Here is a 22,001-nt window from a genome sequence, read left to right as displayed (position 1 = left end):
AATTCGGTAGTGCCTTTATAGCCGATACAAACTTACTACATGTAATCAGATCTGCACTAGATATGGCTTTTACATGATCATGTGAAATATATCCTGTAATACCGACTTCAAAATGAAGATAGTCAACCGATAAGCTAGATTTTCCACCTAAACTTGATGATAAACATTTAAAGGCAATTTCCCAATTGGGATGTCGATCAAAAACAGTCGCACGAATCATAACATCTGTATAACCGTTACTGTTGAGAAACATCTTAACACCAAATAAGTCCGTTCCCGGGCCTCCACCCAAAGCGCAGACATTAAGACAGCCACGACGTGAAATAATGTCCAATAGAGTGTTTAAATGCCTGTGATCGAAACATTGTTGTAGACTGTCGGCAATACCATGACATAATACGGGAAAATAGAGAAACACGTAACATGCTTGGTACGCAGGATCGTCAAAATCTACATCTCCGCCACCATCTTTCAGTGATGAGCCTTTATAAGCGTTACATAGTTGTTTAATGCAATTAGCCAGTTCATCACGACTTTTGTTGGAATACCTTAAAATGTCATGTACTCCATACTTTATAAGAATCAGAACAGGTTTGCCTAGAGGCCAAGTCTGGTAATTATCCATTTTTCAGTGGTAGGCCTATGGGTTGCGTATGCAGTAGTATGTAAGATGTGTAATATGATGATAACTAACGTTTAGAAATTTCCAAACATTAGTCATTACTATTTTTAGAAGTCATGACAAGTTAGCCATGCATGCGATCATAACAATGTTACAATTCATTACAATATGCCTACTTATATAACGCGATCGATACCGACAGACAAATCGGCAGTAAACATTCAGAATTTAAGCTTAAAAAACATTATAAGTTAAAAAGAATTGTAATTGACAATATGGGTTAGTTCTTAGAATATACTGGTCATGTGACTGTCCTTTTCAAAATGTAGGTATGTATTTCATAAAGTGATTATGATTGGTTGATCTCTATTATAAGGAAAACAATACACACACAATGTATGATAGCTACAAACTACCTGGGCCGTGGAAGACTATCAAATAGCCTTGCCTGGACCAGGGAAGTGTGAAATGTGTAATTTAACTCTTCCCTGCTTGACCATAGAAACCATCAAAACTGTGTAGAGGTGGGGGAGCCAGGAATACATGACGTAGTATGGTCTGGCTAGACAAGATATTGATTTGAACTCAAATAATAGGACTACTTATAAATCAGCATAGAATACATAAAAGGCCGACTATTCAAGGCTACCCTTCACTTGAAGCCGAGGGGGTGTACCTTTTCATCGTTTAGAATAAACATCGCCCAGTTCTAAAGTGATCTTTTGAACCATATACCGTACTGCGTGTGATTAGGCCTATTATAGTTTTCTTTTCAATTCAATTCAATTTATTTATTGCTGCAAATGCCATCAAGGGCTAATATCCGCTTAACTACATCATACAAACATATACTTATTTACATTTAAAATTGTGGTTATAATTACTATAGTTATTATTGTCATTACTACTATTTTATGATTTGAATACTGTAATTGAAAACTTTTAGAGGAATTCTTCTAAAAATCTATTAACACGATGAAAATGTAGTTTTCTGCTTGTCAATGGAGTAGCACTATGATCATCAAAATCAAATAGAAGGTTCCGGGTTCGAATCTCGGTTGGGCGGTTTTATCTCATTTTCACAGATTTCCTCGTCTTTACCTTTTCACTAATTAATTTTCAGTCAGTCAATCAGTATATCACCGTGGGGTTTGTAATGCCTGTACATTTACTTATAATGTATAGGCCTAATCTATCGATTCTTATCTGAATCGTGCATATCTAAATATTTAATTAATATGATTATTATAAAGTCTATTTGTTCTTTCCCTATACTGTACGCTTAATATTAAAACACTCAAAGTTCAAAATAGTTCTTTCATACACTAGTAAATTACATAAAAAAAGTTAAAATTGTACAATTTTGTAATAAATTTATATATATATATAATATAATAATTAAATTGGTACAAATAATTTTAACTTAAATTTAAGGGGAGCGCTGCCTCCCATCCTCTTTTCATGTACAGTAATTTATAATATCGGCTACACAAATTCTTAGATGAATGGTGCATGTAATCCAAATAATCTAACGATGTTTATCTGGATTAGGCTTATTTAAATATTTACTTAATATCCTTAGATTTTTCTTTCACTTAGTGCTAATATAAAAAAAAAAGAAAATAAACCGCTGGCACATATTTTAGGTTTTTTAGTTTATTGTTTCACATGGATGTTTATAAATTACATAAAATTAATAAGTAATAATGTCGTAATACATACATGTATATATAACATACCATTACAAATTAAATACATCTTCTGTATGTATTAAATAGTTTCAAAAATTTATCAGACAATATAATGTAGTTAACGTGCAATTATATAGGTTGTGATTGGTCATTAATTTTCTTCTTCCAAATATGAGCAAACTTCATTGTTGAAGGCTGCTCCACTGGCTCTAGCTTATGCATATGGTGTGCTGTATTACATAATCAAATTCACAAGTCACAAGTCACATTTCAAACTGTCACTATTATTAGTACAAATTTACATTGCTGACAGTCGATCCGGAGGACGTTACAGCACCACTGCATTCATTAAAATAAATCAAGTTACAGCAAAATACATGGGCATGTTGTTGCGGAACGCGACTGTTGAACTTCTGTTCTTCGCCGCTGTCGTGATTCTGCTTCTTGGCGACCTCGCTCTTCTGGACGTTGGTATCTTTGAGTGTCTGGATAATAACCTGTAATATACTGGTTAGATAATTGTCTATGTGCTTGCAGTTGTTGTTGTCTTAACGCTTCTAATCTGGCTTTTCTTTGAGCTTGATAGTTTGCTGAAGGAATTGTAATGGCATGATGGTCAGGTACTGTTTGCCTTGCTGAATCATGTCCAAATCTTGTATAGCTTCTCCCATCACTGCATGGTGAAACAGCGGGTATCTGACCAGTCTTTCGCCATAATATACATTTTACTCGTAGGTTACGCTGTGAACTGAAGTTAAACAATTGGGACAACTCTTTTATCTGCCAAGATTGTTCTGCCCTGGGCAGCTGATACGGATTCTCCTCACCTCGATCAATGGTAGCAACCTCAACAAAGTTTGCCTGCCTAGCAACAGAACTAAAAAACTCTGTGTTACCACCTTTTGAATTTTCCAAATAGAATATGTAGGCACCTGGTTTAGCATGGCTTAGTAATTCTTTGAGTGTATGTCGTGCATTTGGTAGTGCCTTTATAGCCGATACAAACTTGCTACATGTGATCAGATCTGCCTTAGCTATGGCTTTAAGATGTTCAGATGCAACACGTCTACTACTGGCTTCAAAATGAAGATAACCAGCTGATAACTGTGGTTGCTGATCTAGGCTTGCTAGTAAGCATTCAAAAGCAACATCCCAGCTGGAATGTCTATCAAGAACAGTCGCAGTAATCCGAATATCTTTATAACCTCTACTGTTGAGAAACATCCTGACACCAAACAAGTCTGTTCCGGGTCCTCCACCCAAAGCGCAGACATTAAGACAGCGACGAAGGGAAACTCTTTCTAATAGCATGTTTAAATGCATGTCAAAGTAGAATTGTTGTAGACTGTCGAAGATACCATAGCATAAGGCGGGAAAATAGAGAAACACATAACAGGCTTGATACGCAGGATCGTCAAAATCTACATCTCCGTCACCTTCATAAAGCGATGAGGGTTTATAACAGTTGACAAGTTCCTGCATGCATTCGGCCATGGCCAGTTCGTCATGCCTGTCGGTGTACAGTAATATTCTATGGACCCCTTGCTTCATGAGAAGCAAAACAGGTTGTCCAAATCCTTCCATCTGATGTGCCGCTCTCTGGTGAAAATGTTAATATAATTATTCTGTTCTATAAGCTCTAGAAATAACAGTCAAATACCGTTTGATAGATCCCGTATAGATGAGGTGATCTGAGTAACATATTCAGCCTATCGCGAGAACGTGGAATTTCCACTGACGTAATATTTAGCTATTGCTACCTGTTAGGTCCAGATATAAAATCTCAGAGTCCGACCAGATTGTGGAATTTTCACATCAAGTAGCTGCAGGGCTTACAGGCCTATCGTATATGAGAATAATAGGCCTAGTCCGAACAACATGAACAATTTTTTGTTGCACGATGTGAGAAATTGGAATTTCCACTGAAGTAATTATCTTAAGAGTCAAATATTTTGTTATAGTAGCTATAAAAAACATTTATTTACAGAACGCGAAACTGGAATTTCCATTTTAGTCACATGATATATATGGAGAATGATTCATAGTGACCGTAACTACAACACTCCTGAGCTATATATTTCTACGATTTGCTGCCAGATGAAGCATAACGTATTCAATGACTATGTTATTATCATAATGTAGATAAATTAAATATACAGAGTGTTTGTTATGTTGATTTTGTATCCGATCAATCCACCAGAGCGAGGCACCATCCGTCGTAGTACCGTCGTATGGTGATTGATTAATGATAAGAAGATTTTGGAAATTCCCCGGTTACGTCACACACTCTTTTTCCAGGTCGTTGCAGGCTAGGCGCAAACAACCGATTAGATTAGACCTGATGATGTGAACGAGGCTGTGTTAGTTTAGGCCCAGATTTAGATAGTAGGCTTACGCGACCACATTGGCTGGCATTGGTTGCTTCTTAGTTTTTAGTTAATGTGAAAGGTAGGTTGAATATAATTTGGTTATTTAGAGTACAGAATTAACGGACTCTTTCTCTCCCCGTTACTGCACAGAGGCCTGGCCTTGTAATGTAAATGTTATTTTTTTGATCATATAAATAGCCTATATTATAGGCCTAGGCCTAGGCCATGTTCATTAATGTTGCACATTCGTTTTACACGACCTATCAGAGACACAAGGTTTCTGCTTTCTGATGCTGTGCGGGGCTAAAAGACTGGGACTAGGCCTGCTGTACTTTCGGCTATTTGCTGGGTGGTGGGGGAGGGGATTAAAACCGTCCGTTTAGCCTGGTTTGGAATTACCTTCCCATGATCAATAGATCACTCTGTGACTATATTTGTTTTTGTAGGAATGGCACAATAGAAAGAACAGAGGGAGGAGGGGGAGGGGGCTGGATGGGGTAATAACACCAGAGGTACAACACTCCCTCCCCTGGATTTCCCCTCCGGCAAATAAAATCGTATTTCAATGTTTCGTTTTTTTTACGACTCTTCACTCAGCTATGCGCCAGTCATTTCACTTAATTAATATGAATGTCGCTGATGCGTAATAGGCCTATGGGCAACTGGCGCAAACCTGAACTGGAGCCGGAGCTGGATATTGCAATTTGAGATTATTATAATTATAAAATAAAAGTTGGTCTGAGTATATTATTTATAACTTATTATTTTATACTTTTCTTTATTACTTTTTAGCAATGGCAGACAACATAAAAAGTTGGCGTGGCAGTCGTGGGCGTGGCAGTCGTGGGCGTGGCAGTCGTGGGCGTGGCGGTCGTGGGCGTGGCGGTCGTGGGCGGGGTGGTCAAACAAATAAACAAAAATGTTTAACAAGCAAATTGAACGTGATAGAGAAAGCTTTGAAGACAGTCTGCGAACATGGTGGTAGTATTTCTTTTGAAGATCTTGAAGCGAAAGTTGGAAAGATTTCACCTGATCTAGAAAGTTTTGAATACATGATATCACATCTGGATCATGAGTATTACCATTTTAACTTGGTAGACCATGAAGATGGTAGCACTGATGTTCAAGTCTTCACTCAAGTTAAGATCTGCGCTTCCTACCAAAAGAATGGTGAATGTAGGAAAGGTGATACTTGCTCAGATTTACACCTATGTGGTTACGTTGCTACAGGTACGGTTTATAATTGGCATGAGTCTATTGTTTTGTTATTAATTTTTTTCATTTGTTATTTAAAAATATGTATGAAAATTGTACAGTTGTTAACGAAGCAAAAATGTGGATATTCAAAGAAACTTCCCCAGTAATTGTGTATTAAAAACTATTAACTAATTAAAGGCCTATTAATATGATCTGTAATCAAAACTTTAAAGTTTGAGACTTTAAAAAATGCAAAACAACATGTCTAAACTGAACATTTCTGGTATTCTCTGGCACTGGGCCAGAAATTTAACCATGTTCTTGGTAAGGAAAGAGCAACTAAATGTGTTCTTTTATTAAAGGTTCTTTCTGCTGGTTTGAACGAAATTGTAGCAAAACTCATCATTATAGATCAGATCACAACAAGCAGGTGTTAAGGAACTTTAAAATTGCCTTCTTGTCCCAAGAACAGGCAAGTGTGCTATTTCGATGGGCCTGGCCACATTTTACTGTTCCAGATTTCTGTGGAAAATACCGCAGTAATACAGGTTGTGGCAAGCATAATTGCAGATTTCTACATCTTTGCAAGTAAGAATAACTGATTTTTATAAATTCTTTAAGCTGAAATAAAGAAACTTTAAACCACCCAGCGATTGCTTGGATTGTGCTTCTTGTCTGTCTGTGGGGCCAACTGTATAGTGTTAGAACCTTAATACTAGGTTCTTTTACCGAAACAGATATTGCCCAATTTACAATTAAGTTGTACAGTATATGCAACTTTTCTCATGCCCTCTTTGCATTTCAGAAATCATGTTATGGAAACTTGCAAATTCGGAGCACGATGTAAGTTTGACCATGACATTTACCATGACGGATCTAACACCCAATTATTGAAGCATTTTGGAATTAGACTGGGTAACAGTTCTGATGATATAATCCGCCTGATTAAAGAGCGCCATGAAGGATTCTATCGTCCTGATGTTGAGGTGCTTCAGGCTGAATGTGCAAAAACTGAGAGCGAATACAGTTTTGGAGAACACAGCGGTGAGGAAGAAAGCCAATACAGCCAAGAAAACAGCAGCGATGACGATAGAGAAAGCATTGTATCTAGTTCTACTAATGAGTTATATCAGGGAGGTAAGTTACGTATACTATCATTTTACAAACAAAACAGCTAATTTGAGAAAAACATTATAAATGAAGTGCAGTGACATAAAAAACTATGAATTAATCATACAAAGTAAATCACAGGTGATTCCCGAAATTTTGAGAGATTTCTTGCCATTTCCCACTAAAGGTGCATAAATTTATCATTTAGGTTTTACAACTAAGAAAATGCGTAACCATCACAATACACGTCAGCATTATGCCACGCTTGGAGTGCCTGGCTTACCCATTGTTTACAATAGATGCTGATGCTAGATATTTTTAAAATATTGCCATCTATTGTTAGGTAGTTTTTAAAATATAGCGTCCTCTATGGTAATATAATATATTCCGTTTTTAAATTTTTCTTTCTTTTAGACAAAATGATATACACACCGGCAGCAAAATTTAAATATTGTTTTATTTTTATTTTTTTAATTTTATGTATTTAAGTACATGTGGCAAGGATTGCCAATAATAAATCAATCAATCCATCAATCCTACCAGATAGTTGTTAATCCCCCTGTACAGGGGCTATTACGTGAACCAGTTCACCAGGGTAATCCCACTACTCATCTCGAATAATGAACTGGGTTCACCGTGTACACTGGAGCTACGTTTTTTTATAGTCTTATCCGTGAAGACTTGTTCCACCACCAGGACTCGGAGCAGTTCGGCCTCGAACCCATACCGATATTGTTGGATCTTTTAGATACAGTAAGCAGAGCCCCTACCTTAACTGCTCAGCCATTTGACTCACTTATACCATATAGATAAATCCTTATTAAAATTTAATTTTATTTCTAATTAGCTTCCAACACTAGACAAAGGCACAGACATCGCCATCGTGGTCGTCGCCGTGATTATAATAGAAGAAAGAAAGAAGAATGTCTCACGAGTAAATCTTCTGTGGCTGAGAGATCACTGCAAGTAGTCTGTCAAAATGGTGGTAGTATTTCAGCGCAAGACCTTAGAGAGAAAGTTGGAAAGATTTCACCCGATCTAGGAAGTTTGGAAAACATCATATCAGACCTTGATCATGAGAATTACCATTTTAAGTTCATAGACTATGAAGATGGTAATGTTGATATCGAAGTGTACACCCAAGTTAATATTTGTCAAACATATCAAAAGAATGAATGCACCGATGACTGCACGGATTTACACCTGTGTGGTTACTTTGCTACAGGTACGGTAGTTTGTATTAACCCACCTAAACATGTTCTCCACCCCAAAACAAAAATCAAAATCAAAAGTACCCCTAGTTCCCTCCGGGCTTCAATAGAATTTTTGTTTCTGGAGGAAGACCACAAAACCCCTGTTCCTCTCACATGCAAATCTAAAGTCTGTTAAACTTTACTCTAGTCTTTTGGTATTTCAATACAGTACATAAAGTAATACTCAAAGAAGGATCACTCTCAGTGCAAAGAGGTATAACAATATTTTAATTTTATACCTTGCTGCACAATGTACCCGATTTTCAGTGCTTTATTTAATATTTTACCCAGTATCATAGGAATATTCGCTAGTATAGCATCTCATGTTTATCACATGTGGTGCCTGTATCATGTTATTGACTTAACTGATGGTTAGTGTCATTGTTTGTCATTTCTTTTTTTAAAAATTGTATGTAATTTTATTCTTCTCATTATAAGGCTCTTGCTGCTGGTTTGGACGGCAACACAGAAAAAGTCATGATTTTCGATCGGATTACAACAACCAAGTTTTAAAAAACTTTGGCATTGCTTTTCTAAGACATGAGGAGTTGAAAACTCTACTTCGGTGGAAATGTCCACAGTTTACAGTTCCAGAATTCTGTGGACAATACAGAAGAAACATTGGCTGTGGCAAGGAACGCTGCAGGTTTCTACATATATGCAGGTAAGAGTATTTCACAGTAGTAAAATCAATGTTGCCACCACTGACCAATACAAATAGTAAGGTGATGATAACAGAACAAATAATATCATTTGAATGTGGTGAAGCCTTAAGTTTGTATACTGGAGTTTTCAAGCTTTTTAATACTGAATTGTAGAAGCACAGCCTATTATGTTAGTGATATCTATGTATGACTTGATGATGGTAAACTGTATATCTAAGGAGTTATTCCAACATTTCCTACAATTTGTAATGTTAATATGGCTATATTTATATAGTAGATAATAGCTCTTTCAGCAGATTTTCCAAAAGTGATTGAAATAAAAGACAGATTGAATGACAATGACAATAACACTAGGTTTCCTTTCTCATGATAATTAGAATCATGTAATGTTACAAAATAATAATTCTGCTTTTCAGAAATTTTGTGATGGAAACTTGCAGCTATGGAAAAAGATGCAAGTTTGCCCATGACATCTATCAAATAGAGTCTAATGTGGAATTACTGAAGAGGTTTCAAATTAGTCTTGACTATAGCTCGGATGATGTCATCCGCTTGATCAAAGAGCGCCATCAGGAAATCTATCGACCTGATCTTGAGATCTTGCAGAGTGATGGAGAAGATAATCAATGTAGTCAGGAAGAGTGCATTGATGAAGAAGAAAGTCCAGAAATCAGTCCACCTATCTCTCCTATATTAAATACTCATAGGGATTTCGTTTCTCAAGAGTACTCAAGAAGAGATACTTTTACTCATAAACCAGAACAAATTGTTAGACAAACAAGCTCAAAACACAATTTTGCTCCATTTAAATCAAACGTCCAAGATATGCCTAAGAGTTCTTCGGTAATGACTGCAGCTAAGCCATCAACACAATATGTTGCAAGTAATCAGATACAACAGAAGTCATACCAAGTTCAACCACTACCTAGTACCAAAGAAGAAAGGATTACACAACATGCACCATACCAGAAACAGGACAATTTCCAAGATATTCTAAAGAAGTCTTCAGTAATGACTGCAGCTAAACAATCAACACAATGTGTTGCAAGTAATCAGATACAACAGAAGTCATACCAAGTTCAACCACTACCTAGTACCAAAGGAGAAATGATTACACAACATGCACCATACCAGAAACAGGACAATTTCCAAGAAAAACAAATGTCTTCGGTAATGACTGCAGTTAAACCATTGCAATATGACATTGCAACTAATCTGTTGGAAGAAAAGTCAGTTATCCACTCTGCATTCGTTTCTACAAGTCAAGTTCAACCACTATATAGTAGTAGAAGCAATGAAGAAAGGAACACATACACATACAGTCTAAGTCCAAAAATTCCTTCAACAAACCTTAATTTCCAGGTAGATTCTGCAAAGCAAGTTCAGTCACTACCTAGTAACAAAAAAGAAACTGGTATTGCCAAATTCACAAAAGGTCCATTACAAGTGAAAATGAGAGAAATTTGCAAGGACTACCTGAAAGGAAACTGCAGTAGTGGCAGTATGTGTCAGAGAATGCATTCTGATCTTCCTTACCAATGGCAAATGTCCATTAATGATAGGTGGGTTGATTTTGATGATAGATCAAATCTGAAAGTGGAAGAAGGATTTTGTGGAGAAATCACTGATTGTCCTCAGTTTCCTGTCAATACTACCATGTAAGTTTTGGCCTCTTTATTGCTTAAGCCCTGTCTACACTTTATCAAACTAGTTGACACAAAAGTGTGATGTGCCCAAATATGGTAGTGATATGCCCAAATATGTTAGTGATATGATATGATATCATCATGTCTATACAGTATATGGGCACATTTTTTGTAACATAAAGTTTGATAGTGTAGAAGTTTAAATTATGAGATTGTAATTTATAATAATAGTGTTGATGAAATAGAAGCACAAAATAAGCAGCTGCAAAGAAAATTGTAGTTCAAGTTTTGTTTTTATATATGCAAAATACATTCCATATTAACAAATATATTGCTTGCTGACTACAATCACTAAGTTCATCCTGTTTGATCTACTTTAGTTATAAGAATTATATGCAGTTGTTTTTTTTGTATTTGAAAATTTGAATTTTGAAATTAATGGCTATTACTCTTCTTCTTTTTAAAAAAGGGATGTGTGTTTTGATAGCATGCTTGCATCTGATGGGTTAGACCTTATTTCAGTTGAGCGACTGGAAGTCAAAGGTGATGAAGATGTTTCTGATGCCTATCTGGTATCTCCGTGGTCTTGGTATTGGCAGGATGAATGTGGAAAGTGGATTGAATATAGCGAACAGGTAGGCTTGTTTAAATATTTCGTCTTCTCAACACTCCTCAACCAACAAACAAAGAGAGCAGTAGGCAAGTAACTACAGTAAATAGTGCAGGGAAGAATAGTGCAGGAGCAGGGAAAGATTGCTATTCATGCTCCAGCATACAGTACAGTATTTTATATATTAGAACATGATTAAAACAAGATCAATTTCCATTTTTAATTAGAATACCAAGCAGAGTGCACGATCAGACAAAGAAAGTTCAGATTTTGAAAGTTTGTTTAAAGCTTATAAAAATGAAAATGGAAGTTCCAGCGTTAAATTCAAGGCTGGCAATCAAAACTACACTTTGGACTTCTCTGCCATGAGCCAAACCAATGATAGATACCATACCAGAAGATCTGTTTGTCGAAGACCAGTCAGACAGATAAAACCAAAGGATGTTGAAAAGTATAGAAAAGAAAAACCTTGGTAAAAAAAACTAATTGTTAATTTTATTCGTATTTCTGAAGTCAGAATTAATCATTTCTCCTAGATCATACGCAGGTATTTACTACCACATACTACTATGTTTCATTCTATAGCGGGTACTCTCCCCCATTATGCACTACCCCAGTAGTTTAAAATATTCTCAGTAGGCCTACAAATTCTGGTTATGTTGATCCAGTACTCCCAACCCATAACCTTGTGTATGGAAGTGTGCAATAACAAACATTTACTGTACTTCCCAAGTACTCAACCTGTAGCCAAGTAGTTTACTCTTACCAGGGAAATTCATTTCACTCTTTCCTGCTGTTACCTTTTTTGTTATATTATATACTTAGGTTACACACTCATACTTTCCCAAGGACTTGGGATACAACCATCAAAACAAAAACACATCGTCTTGTAAAAGTGACTAAGGAAGCAAATAACGAAGAATACAGAGAAATCTCCAAATTATTTAAAAGAACACTTCCAGATGGAGCAATAACTCGACTTGAACGAGTCCAGAATGAGATCTGCTGGGAAGCATTTGCACGGTAAATATTAAAATTATATGATTATTCAAATTTGTTACACTCTTTGACAGTAGTGATGTTATGGTATAAAAGATACGTACTAATTTATAATAGCAATGCTATATAGTTATTGTACTTACTACTTTTCTTAATTTTTTGGGCCATATTATAAGATCTTATGACATGAATGTTATTGAATTTTTAAATAAAGCCTAAAAGAAGGCCTTTAGCCTCGAACCAAGACCATTCGTTCCCCACTGCAGCCAAATATTGATAGCTTCATTTGCCTGACTACTTTATATTGTGTCTATTGACCCTGAACTCTTTTTTCATCAATTTTGTAACAATTTATTTTTGTCTCAAGGCAAAGGGAAACCATGATGAAGAAAAACTCTCGTAGAAAAGTTGAAGAACTCCAACTGTTTCATGGAACAATGCAGGATAAAGTTGATGATATCTGTCGTGATAATTTTGACTTTCGCTTGAGCGGGACACGAGTTGGTCATGTTTATGGACAAGGAGCTTACTTCGCAAAGTCAGCAAAGTATTCCAATGATTACGCTGAAAAAGACAGTGTTGGTAGGAAGAGGATGTTTGTTGCAAGAGTTCTTGTTGGTAGCTACACAGTTGGCACAAAAGAGATGCGCCGGCCACCGTTTAAAGACCCGGCAGATAAGTCAAAGGGGATGTATGACTCTTGTGTAGATGATGTAGCTAATCCAAGTATTTTTGTGGTGTTTGATAACCATCAAGTTTATCCAGAATATCTGATTACATATACCATTTCATCGCATAATACAACATTATCTAGAGCATCAAACATTCAACCATCTAGTGCGACCTCCTACCCGTCATCAAGAACTGCAGCAAGTGCCAGCCATTCAGGGTACATTAACCCATATTCAGCAAGCAGGTATAGCCCACCTACTGTCCGATCTTCAAGTTCAAACCAACCATCTAATACTAACAACCCATATTCACCAAGCAGGTATAGCCCACCTACCGTCCGATCTTTAAGTTCAAACCAACCATCTTACACTAACAACTCATACTCAGCAAGCAGGTATAGCCCACCTCTCTTCCGATCTTCAAGTTCAAACCAACCATCTAATACTAACAACCCATATTCACCAAGCAGGTATAGCCCACCTACCAATCGATCTTTAAGTTCAAACCAACCATCTTACAGTAGTCCAAGTAGTTCGCCAAGGAGGGACAGCAAAGCAGATAACAGAAATTGTATTTGTATGTAATACAAATTGCTATAACTAGCAGTTTCCCGTCTAAGGAATGGGCACCATCTACAGTAAATAGTAAATATATGGTAGCCTCTGTACGTCGACCTGATTGTAAAATCCTCAGAGATAGCCCAAAGGCTACAGGGGAATTAAAAGGTTTAGGAGGAGATATAGTAACACATTTCTGGTTAGTGCTATTATGATATAGATATAATATAATATATAATATAGATGTCTTCCAAAAACAATTGTTAAAAACAATATGTTTGTATTCCTTTGTTGTGTATTTCTTTGTTTATTGTGGTTAATAGATTCAAAGTAACTAAAATCTCCATTATTTTCATCAACCCCACCAACCACCAATCCTGATTTCTTCCCTGCATCCACAGCAACGGCAGGTGCAGACAAGGGTTAGTACCATCGCCATCACAGCTATTTTTATAAATTTTCAAAACTAAAGCATATTTTATGGTGTCAGTTAAATACACTAACTAAATCAGTTTTTTTTATTCATCTCTTTCAAGGAAGTATAAATACAAACTTAAAATTAACAATCGATTAATATTATTTAAGTGTATGATTGTAAACTTTAATATTATTTGTGTGCTTTACTATATAGAATATATATATATATCAATTTACTTTACAGTAGTTAAGTTAATTCAACATTTGTTAATTTCTTTTAATAGTACAATAAACAAAATCGTAATATTACCATTAATAGAGGATCTTACAAGAAGAAATTACTTATTACTCAAGACCCATTAACGAAAAAAAATGCACTTAAATATAAATATAAGGTCATAACAATAAAGTTACAAATACGAATACAATTATTATTCTATAATAAAGAAACATGAACATTTGGATTGCTCTTTATGACAATTTGTTTCTTTTGTTCCCGATTCTTTTTGGGGTGTAAAAGCTTTTTGAAAGTAACAAACATAAATACTGTATGATCGGTGAACAACATGAGTCACAATAAAAACCAAACGCAATGATACAGCTGTACCCACTTAACAAATAACATTCATTTCATGAACATTGAAGATTCGACAATTGATCTTACTTTATCATTTCGAGTGTAAATCGTTCTGAATATATTTGTTAGTGTATAGGGCAAACAAATAAATAGTGAAACTCTTTTTCAGTATCATTTCGGACTTTAAACTCGTGACCTAAATTAGACCTTTGGTCACTACCAGCAACCGTTCTGATACAAAATGTAGGCCTATACACATCAACAAAATTCACCAGCAAGGTCATATTTCAAGCATCTTTTTCAACATAGGTCCTTTATTACTTATTTTACTTACCTTGTGGTTAATCGGCGGTGGTTTAAGGTGTTCGTACTCTGAGGGAAATTCTACTGAGGTAGGTTTTTGAAAAAGCTCTTTCTCAAATTGTCCAGGGAAGCCACACGCGACCATTACACATGGTAATGTAAATATATAGACCCGAAATCACTGAATAATACAAATATAAATATTTTAGTATCCTAATAATATACCGATAATATAAATAATATGTAATTGCCTGCCTGCCTGTCGGCGTAAATTAGTATGGTAACAAATATCTGTATACATTCCAATTTTCAGAAATTTCAGAAGAAAATTATGAAATAAGTACTTTATTATTTTACAACATGGCTGCATCAGGTACGATAGTTCTCAATTTAAGACCTCAAATTTCACAAATCCTGAATTTCAGCATACATCCATTCAAAGAAATAACATATTAGTGAACTTATTCAAATATTTAAACAAATATTTATTTTGTCATTGTAAAATGTTCTTTTCAATTTAGTACTTCTATTTTAAAATCATTTATAAAAATATATTATTTGTCTTAATTATCAAACCGTTTATAACATTTAATCTGTTTTCGCTATATAGAAAGACTTGACTCATCTTTTAAACAAGGTTTAATAACTTTTTCAACTTGGTATGACGAACGTTCGTATATAACTAAACTAAAAGTGTTGTACCAAGGTAAAATTGCAGAAACGGATTTATACAATGCCTCAACGACGATGGACTTGCTGAGTCATTTATCTGATTCTGGAGATCTCAGTTCAAGTGATTTCACGATTCTGTGTGACACAATAAAGGCCACTAAACAGTTTGGTATTATTAAAAAACTTCGAGTTCACATTCCATCTTTTCCTAATGTAAGAGAAAAAATCATTATTTCCAAATTCAGCCATCATCAACAAAAAATTATGAATTTAGGAAATGAACTAATACCGGAAGAAGTGAAAAAAATTGACATTATGTTCAATACTCCTCCAAAGAATCACCAAGATGGATGGAATCTCCTTTTGGATTTACAGCACAAACACATTATTTGTGAAGAACAGGAGGAAAAAATGGATGAATTTATTAAGACCTTAGGTGATCTTGGATTACCTCGCGCTGTAGCAGCTCTTACTAAAGGTACAGTGTGATGAGTTTATATTGGAACATGCTTATATTATAGAAAGTCATTTGAATGAAACATTGTTGCTGTCTACATAGTTTTAAAAATATTACTTAAATAATTTAAAACTTTCTATATATAATTTCAAACAATTGTAAATCATGTATGAAATTGGTTCTTATTAATCATCAAAATATTTTAAATATCATTACAGGTGTTCAAATATCCGTTACTATGAAACGTAAGTCTGACCATGAAGACCATCTAGCTCCAAAGAGAACCCGTGTTCCCGCTGTATCTACACAAAGAAATCTTAATGAAAAAATGGAATGTTTTCAAAGCATTATTGATGAAATTCTGCGATCTTTACAAAATACTCTATCTGAAATTAGGCCATCATTAATAAAAGATATTGATGAAAATCTACAATCCTTACCACCTAGTCTTCCTGATAATACACCATCTGTACTTGGAACTATCTTTCAAAATCTGAAGTCTTTACAAAACACTATTAATGAAAATCTACAATCATTACAAAGTACTCTTAATATTGAAAACAGGCCCGTGGAAAGACGTATTTATAAAAAACTGCAATCATTACGACATTTTCTTAAAAAAAGGAAACAGTGTTTGTCAAATTTCACACCAACATTTTGTAAATACATAGGGGAACTAAACACTATGACACAAGATGATGAGCAGATATTATTTAGGATAGTACATCTCCTTATTTCTTTCTGCCAAGGATATGGATGTGAATTAAGCAAGCTGGAACGCAAATGTATAGTATTTACTTTTTCTGTACTGGACCCCATTGCTCTGGCTAATCTATGGAATTTGTATCAAACGGGGGAGCTTCTTACAAAGCTATCAGAGATACTTATAGCGTCAAAGGAGCATCAGGAGACATTTCAAGTGGAATGGACAACAGAAATTGACCCAAAAAAATACAAACAAGCACTTTGTATGCTTGAAGAAGAAGGTGAGACAAATGTTCAATGCTTCAATCGAATGAACAATTTTAATTGATAGGCATGTTATAATAAGGAATATTTTCAACCAAGTGATTTTTCAATTAAAATAATGTGTAGTCTATATATATATCTATAGGTTCCGTCGAATATCGCATTAACAGTTTTAGTATTATATAACAATGTTGTTTTATATTTTCTTTGTTTCTACAGTCCAAGATATGCCTTATTCACTAATGGCTGCAGCTAAACCATCAACACAATATCCTGCAAGTAATTGGATACAACGGAAATCATACCAAGTTCAACCACTACCTAGTACCAAAGAAGAAAGGATTACACAACCTGCACCATGTCAGAAACAGGAGAATGTCCAAGATATACTAATGAAGTCTTCAGTGATGACTGCAGCTAAACAATCAACACGATATGGTGCAAGTAATCGGATACAACAATACACCCCCCTCGACGAGGGGGGTGAATTCCCCGACGAGGAGGAATCCATCCCCCTCGACGAGGGGGGTGAATTCCCCGACGAGGTGGAAGTCATCCCCTTCGACGAGGGGGGTAAATTTCCCGACGAGGGGGGTGAATTCCCCGACGAGGAGGAATTCACCCCCCTCGACGAGGGGGAGGAATTCCCCGACGAGGAGGAATTCACCCCCCTCGACGAGAGGGGTGAATTCCCCGACGAGGAGGAATTCACCCCCCTCGACGAGGGAGAGGAATTCCCCGACGAGGAGGAATTCATCCATAATGTTTTAAAAATGAAGATTGAAGAAATAGATTCAAAGGAAGTTCAGTTACAACCTAGTAACGAAAAAGAACAACCTGGGTAAAAAACTAATTGTCTTAATTATTTTTTCATATTGTATTCATAATAATTAACGTGTGTAGATCATACGCAGTTATTATTTATAAACACCCACCAATGACGGGTACCTTAACTCAAACCACTCTAGTAGTTTAAAACCTTCCCAGTACAAATTGTGGTTATGTTATCCAATATTCGCAACCCAAAACCATCCGTATGGATGCGTGCAATAACAAAGCATTTACTTCAACCTGTCGCTCAGTATTTTACTCTTGCCATGGAAGCTCATATCAGGGAAGCGTGTAATTTTACTCTTTCCTGCTCTTACAGTGTTATATTATATACTTTATAGGTTACACACTTATACTCTCCCAAGGACTTGGGATACAACCATCAAAACGAAAACACATGAACTTGTAAGAGTGACTAATAGAAAAGAATACAAAGAAATATCCACACTATTTAACCACACTCTTCCAGATGGAGCAATAATTCGACTTGAACGAGTTGAAAATGAGAAATGCCGGGAAGCATTTGCATGGTAAATATTTATAATATTATATGGACTTCTTTTTACTTCAACAGTTTAATTCTACTGGTGTACATTTGATGTCGACACTACATTTACTTTATAATTTTTAAAAATATATCTCAGTTCATCTCTTCATCTCATTTTAAGTTTTTTTTTCTGAGACACTAATGTTTCAGTTGAGTTTCGGGTCGAAATGAGAAATTTGTTTGATAGTGTATGACAGACATTTAAGATGATTTTGTTTGCCTATGATCTGATGATTTTCCTAATATTTTCCTTAGTTTTACGAATTTGTCAAAACTATTAAATTAATGATATTTTTTTATCTCACAAGGAAAAAAGGCATGATGATAAAAAACTCTAACAGAAAGATTGAAGAGCTTCGACTGTTTCATGGAACAAGGCAGGATAAAGTTGAAGATATCTGTCGTGATAATTTTGACTTTCGATTGAGCGGTACACGAACTGGTAATAAGTATGGACAAGGAGCTTACTTCTCAAAGTCAGCAAAGTATTCCAATGATTACGCTGAAAAAGACAGTGCTGGTAGGAAGAGGATGTTTGTTGCAAGAGTTCTTTTTGGTAGCTACACAGTTGGCACAAAAGAGATGCGCCGGCCACCGTTTAAAGACCCGGCAGATAAGTCAAAGGGGATGTATGACTCTTGTGTTGATAAATTGGCTGATCCAAGTATTTTTGTAATATTTAATAACGATCATTTTTTTCCAGAATATCTGATTACATATACCATTTCATCGCATAATAGATCACAGCGGCGGCGCCAGGATCCTCCCGACGCGGAGGCTGAATTCTCCGACAAGGGGGCTGAATTCTCCAACAAGGGGGCTGAATTCCCCAACGAGGGGGCTGAATTCTCCAACAAGGCGGCTAAATTCTCCGATGTGGAGGCTGAATTCCCCAACGAGGAGGCTGAATTCTCCGACGTGGAGGCTGAATTCCCCGACGAGGGAACTATGCGAGCATCACTAGATTGGGGGCCAGAGAGGCTGCAGTGGCGTCAGAATCTTCCCGACGAGGGGGATGAATTCCCCGACGAGGGGGCTATGCGAGCATCACTAGATTGGGAGAAAGGGAGGCAGCGGTGGCGCCAAGATCTTTCCGACGAGGTGTCTGAATACTCCGACGAGGGAGCTGAATTCCCCGACGAGGGGGCTATGCGAGCATCACTAGATTGGGAGAAAGGGAGGCAGCGGTGGAACCTTCCCGACAAGGGGGCTGAATTCTCTGACGAGGGAGCTGAATTCCCCGACGAGGGGGCTATACGAGCATCACTAGATTTGGGGCCACAGAGACAGCGATTGCGCCAGGCTCTTCCCGACGCGGGGGCTGAATTCCCCGACGAGGGGCCTATGCGAGCAACATCACTAGATTGGGGGCCAGAGAGACAGAGATTGCGCCGGGCTTTTCCCGACGCGGGTGCTGAATTCCCCGACGTGGGGGCTATGCGAGCATCACTAGATTGGGGGTCAGGGAAGCGGTCAAGGGCCAGAAGGCGAAGGACCCCGAGTCCAGAAGAAGGCGAAGCCCCCGGAAGCAACGCATTCTAGCGTAATTTGATGCCGTTTTATCCAGATTTAGGGTAGCCGACTGTTTCCATTTTTCATGGTATAAATAAAATACTGTGTGCAAAACACATTGCACTAGGTCCGATGCGATGGTGCAAAAATCCAATCTTTCAATTTTTAAAATGAAGTGACCATTGAAGTTCAATATTCCTATATTCAATTTTATCGGGTAAAGTGTAGCATACAATAGAGAGGTTTCGCAATCTTACGAATACGATAACGAAAACGGATACGTCACGCACACGTATTCGTTTTCGTAAGCCATAAAAAAATCTGTTTCGCATGGCAACGAAATATTGAGGCGCGTCCAAAATAGGACTGCGGTAAATTTGAGCGAAGCGCAGGTACGTGTTGCTTGGTGCTTGGCTGCCTAGGCCTAGAGTAACATCAAAGCGAGTGAGGACTTTAAAAACTGCTATTTATCAAAATTGACCTGGCATTTTAGTAAATTACTTTAGTAAATTACTTTCAATAAATCTATAATTATATTATAATCATGAATCATTCCTAATTCAAATGCAAAATGTGCAAAATAGATCAAAAACTATACTCGTTTTGTAGTTACGAATATGACTGGCGATATTCGTCAACACGAATACGCTTTACGAATATGAAATGGGGATCAGCTCAAAAGTTTCACAAATGTATGACGTATCCGTTTTCGTTATCGTATTCGTAGGTTGCGAAACCTCCCTAATGGCGCTATATAAATCGAAACGATTGATTGATAGAAAATATACGCGAACGTAAACGTACCCACGGACCAAGAGGTATATTTGTAATCGCAGAGGCGTAGGCTAATTGCTGTCTGGGGATGCGGAAATGTAAATGCTGGGCTTATTTGTAGGAAAATTGTGAAAAATAGAGCTGCTAGGTCCCCGGAAATTTCAATTATACATTGATATACGAAACGAAAACAAGTCTCCAGGCGCTACCATGTTGAGGCTGAACGAAGAAAATTGTGAAAAATAGAGCTGCTAGGTCCCTGGAAAATAGGCCCCTATTGATAAATGATTCGAAATTATAAGTCTACAGGACCAGCCCGCCATAGATGGTTTGGCGGAGCTAAGAAAATTGTGAAAAGTAGAGCTTCTAGGTCCCTGCAAAATGCAGTTTACATTGAAATATGAAACAAAATTATAGGTCTACAGGAGCTAAGAACATTTTGAAAAATATAGTTGCTACTGTAGGTCCCGGAAATTGGGCTTCGAAACATGAAACAAAATATACAAGTCTCCAGATCAAACCAGCACTATACCACTGTTGGGGGGGACTGAGCTAAGATATTTTGAAAATAGAGCTGTTAGGTCCCCGGAAAATGTACTAATATTATACTTCGAAATATGAAACGAAATTGATAAGTATCCATAACCAGCAGCTCTATGGGTGCTGAGCTAGGAACATTTTGAAAAATAGACCTGCAGGTCTTCAAAAATTACACTTATTTATAAATACAAATATGGCCTAAGAGACCTAAAATAGTAAACCTGTTTGCCTTTATTTGCAAGGTGCAGACCATTTTCCGTCGGAGAACTGTTTGTTACCTCTCAGATGTACGTGTGCATACCACCTGGACTTTCGATGTACGGTGCGAAGTTCAAGACATACAGGACATTGAAAATGTAATAACTTGCTTCCACGGAATTTTTTTTTCTATACCCCCGGCGGAGATAGCATCTCAAACGGCGCGGTTTTGGTCGTGAGGTTTAGGAGCAGATATAGTTAGTGGGTTAGTAACCAAAATGTAGCGCTATTTAAATATAGATATGATATATAATATACTGTAGATGTCTTTAAAAAAAAAAGGAGCAAAAAACAATATTGGTGGTTGGTGGGGTTAATGTCAACCCCACCAACCACCAATTCTGATTTCTTCCCTCTGCATCCACAGCAACGGCAGGTGCTGCAGAAGAGGTTAGTGATGCCATCCTCGTATAAACTATAAACTAACTAAATCACTTTTTATTCAGCTCTCTCACGAAAGAAGAAATACAAATCAGAAACTAAACTTTAAAATTCACATTAAGCTCTGTGTACACTATCAAACTAGTTTGACAAAAAAAGTGTGATGTGCCTAAATATGGTAGTGATATGCTTGAATATGGTAGTGATATGACATCATCATTTCCATATATGGGAATATCACATTTTCACATAAAGTTTGATAGTGTAGACAGAGCCTAACTAAAGCACTTTTTATTCAGCTTTCTATATCTCTCACCTGCGGCGTTTATATAATATATAGTTTTAAATTCAATCTGTTTCATTTTGAAAGGA

The 22,001-nt window shown here is 36.6% G+C and overlaps 2 protein-coding genes across 2 annotated transcripts in view; one reads left to right on the top strand and one right to left on the bottom strand.

The window, feature by feature from the left end:
* Window positions 1–14,273, top strand: part of LOC144858695 (uncharacterized) — a 30,962-nt gene extending 16,689 nt beyond the window's left edge. The window contains exons 5-13 of the mRNA XM_078714791.1: window positions 6,242–6,467; window positions 6,685–7,016; window positions 7,837–8,214; window positions 8,681–8,906; window positions 9,324–10,565; window positions 11,023–11,188; window positions 11,391–11,635; window positions 11,989–12,186; window positions 12,530–14,273. Of these exons, the coding sequence (XP_078570917.1) occupies window positions 6,242–6,467; window positions 6,685–7,016; window positions 7,837–8,214; window positions 8,681–8,906; window positions 9,324–10,565; window positions 11,023–11,188; window positions 11,391–11,635; window positions 11,989–12,186; window positions 12,530–13,418 (3,902 nt within the window). The 3' untranslated portion in view covers window positions 13,419–14,273. The remainder of the gene's footprint in view (window positions 1–6,241; window positions 6,468–6,684; window positions 7,017–7,836; window positions 8,215–8,680; window positions 8,907–9,323; window positions 10,566–11,022; window positions 11,189–11,390; window positions 11,636–11,988; window positions 12,187–12,529) is intronic.
* Window positions 2,263–4,300, bottom strand: LOC144834905 (uncharacterized). The gene has a single exon (XM_078689889.1). The coding sequence runs from the start codon at window positions 3,895–3,897 to the stop codon at window positions 2,677–2,679; it is 1,221 nt and encodes a 406-aa protein (XP_078546015.1). The 5' UTR covers window positions 3,898–4,300; the 3' UTR covers window positions 2,263–2,676.
* Window positions 14,274–22,001: the final 7,728 nt, after the last annotated feature.

Source organism: Antedon bifida, chromosome 2 (genome assembly GCF_963402885.1).
Source record: "Antedon bifida chromosome 2, ecAntBifi1.1, whole genome shotgun sequence".
Classification (NCBI taxonomy): Eukaryota; Metazoa; Echinodermata; class Crinoidea; order Comatulida; family Antedonidae; genus Antedon; species Antedon bifida.
Note: the sequence above shows the minus strand (reverse complement) of the source record. Positions and strands in the feature narration are given on the sequence as shown.

Bases quoted from the DNA above. Each gene is read 5' to 3' on its own strand.
- LOC144834905 (XM_078689889.1), bottom strand. From the start codon at position 3,897: ATGGAAGGATTTGGACAACCTGTTTTGCTTCTCATGAAGCAAGGGGTC.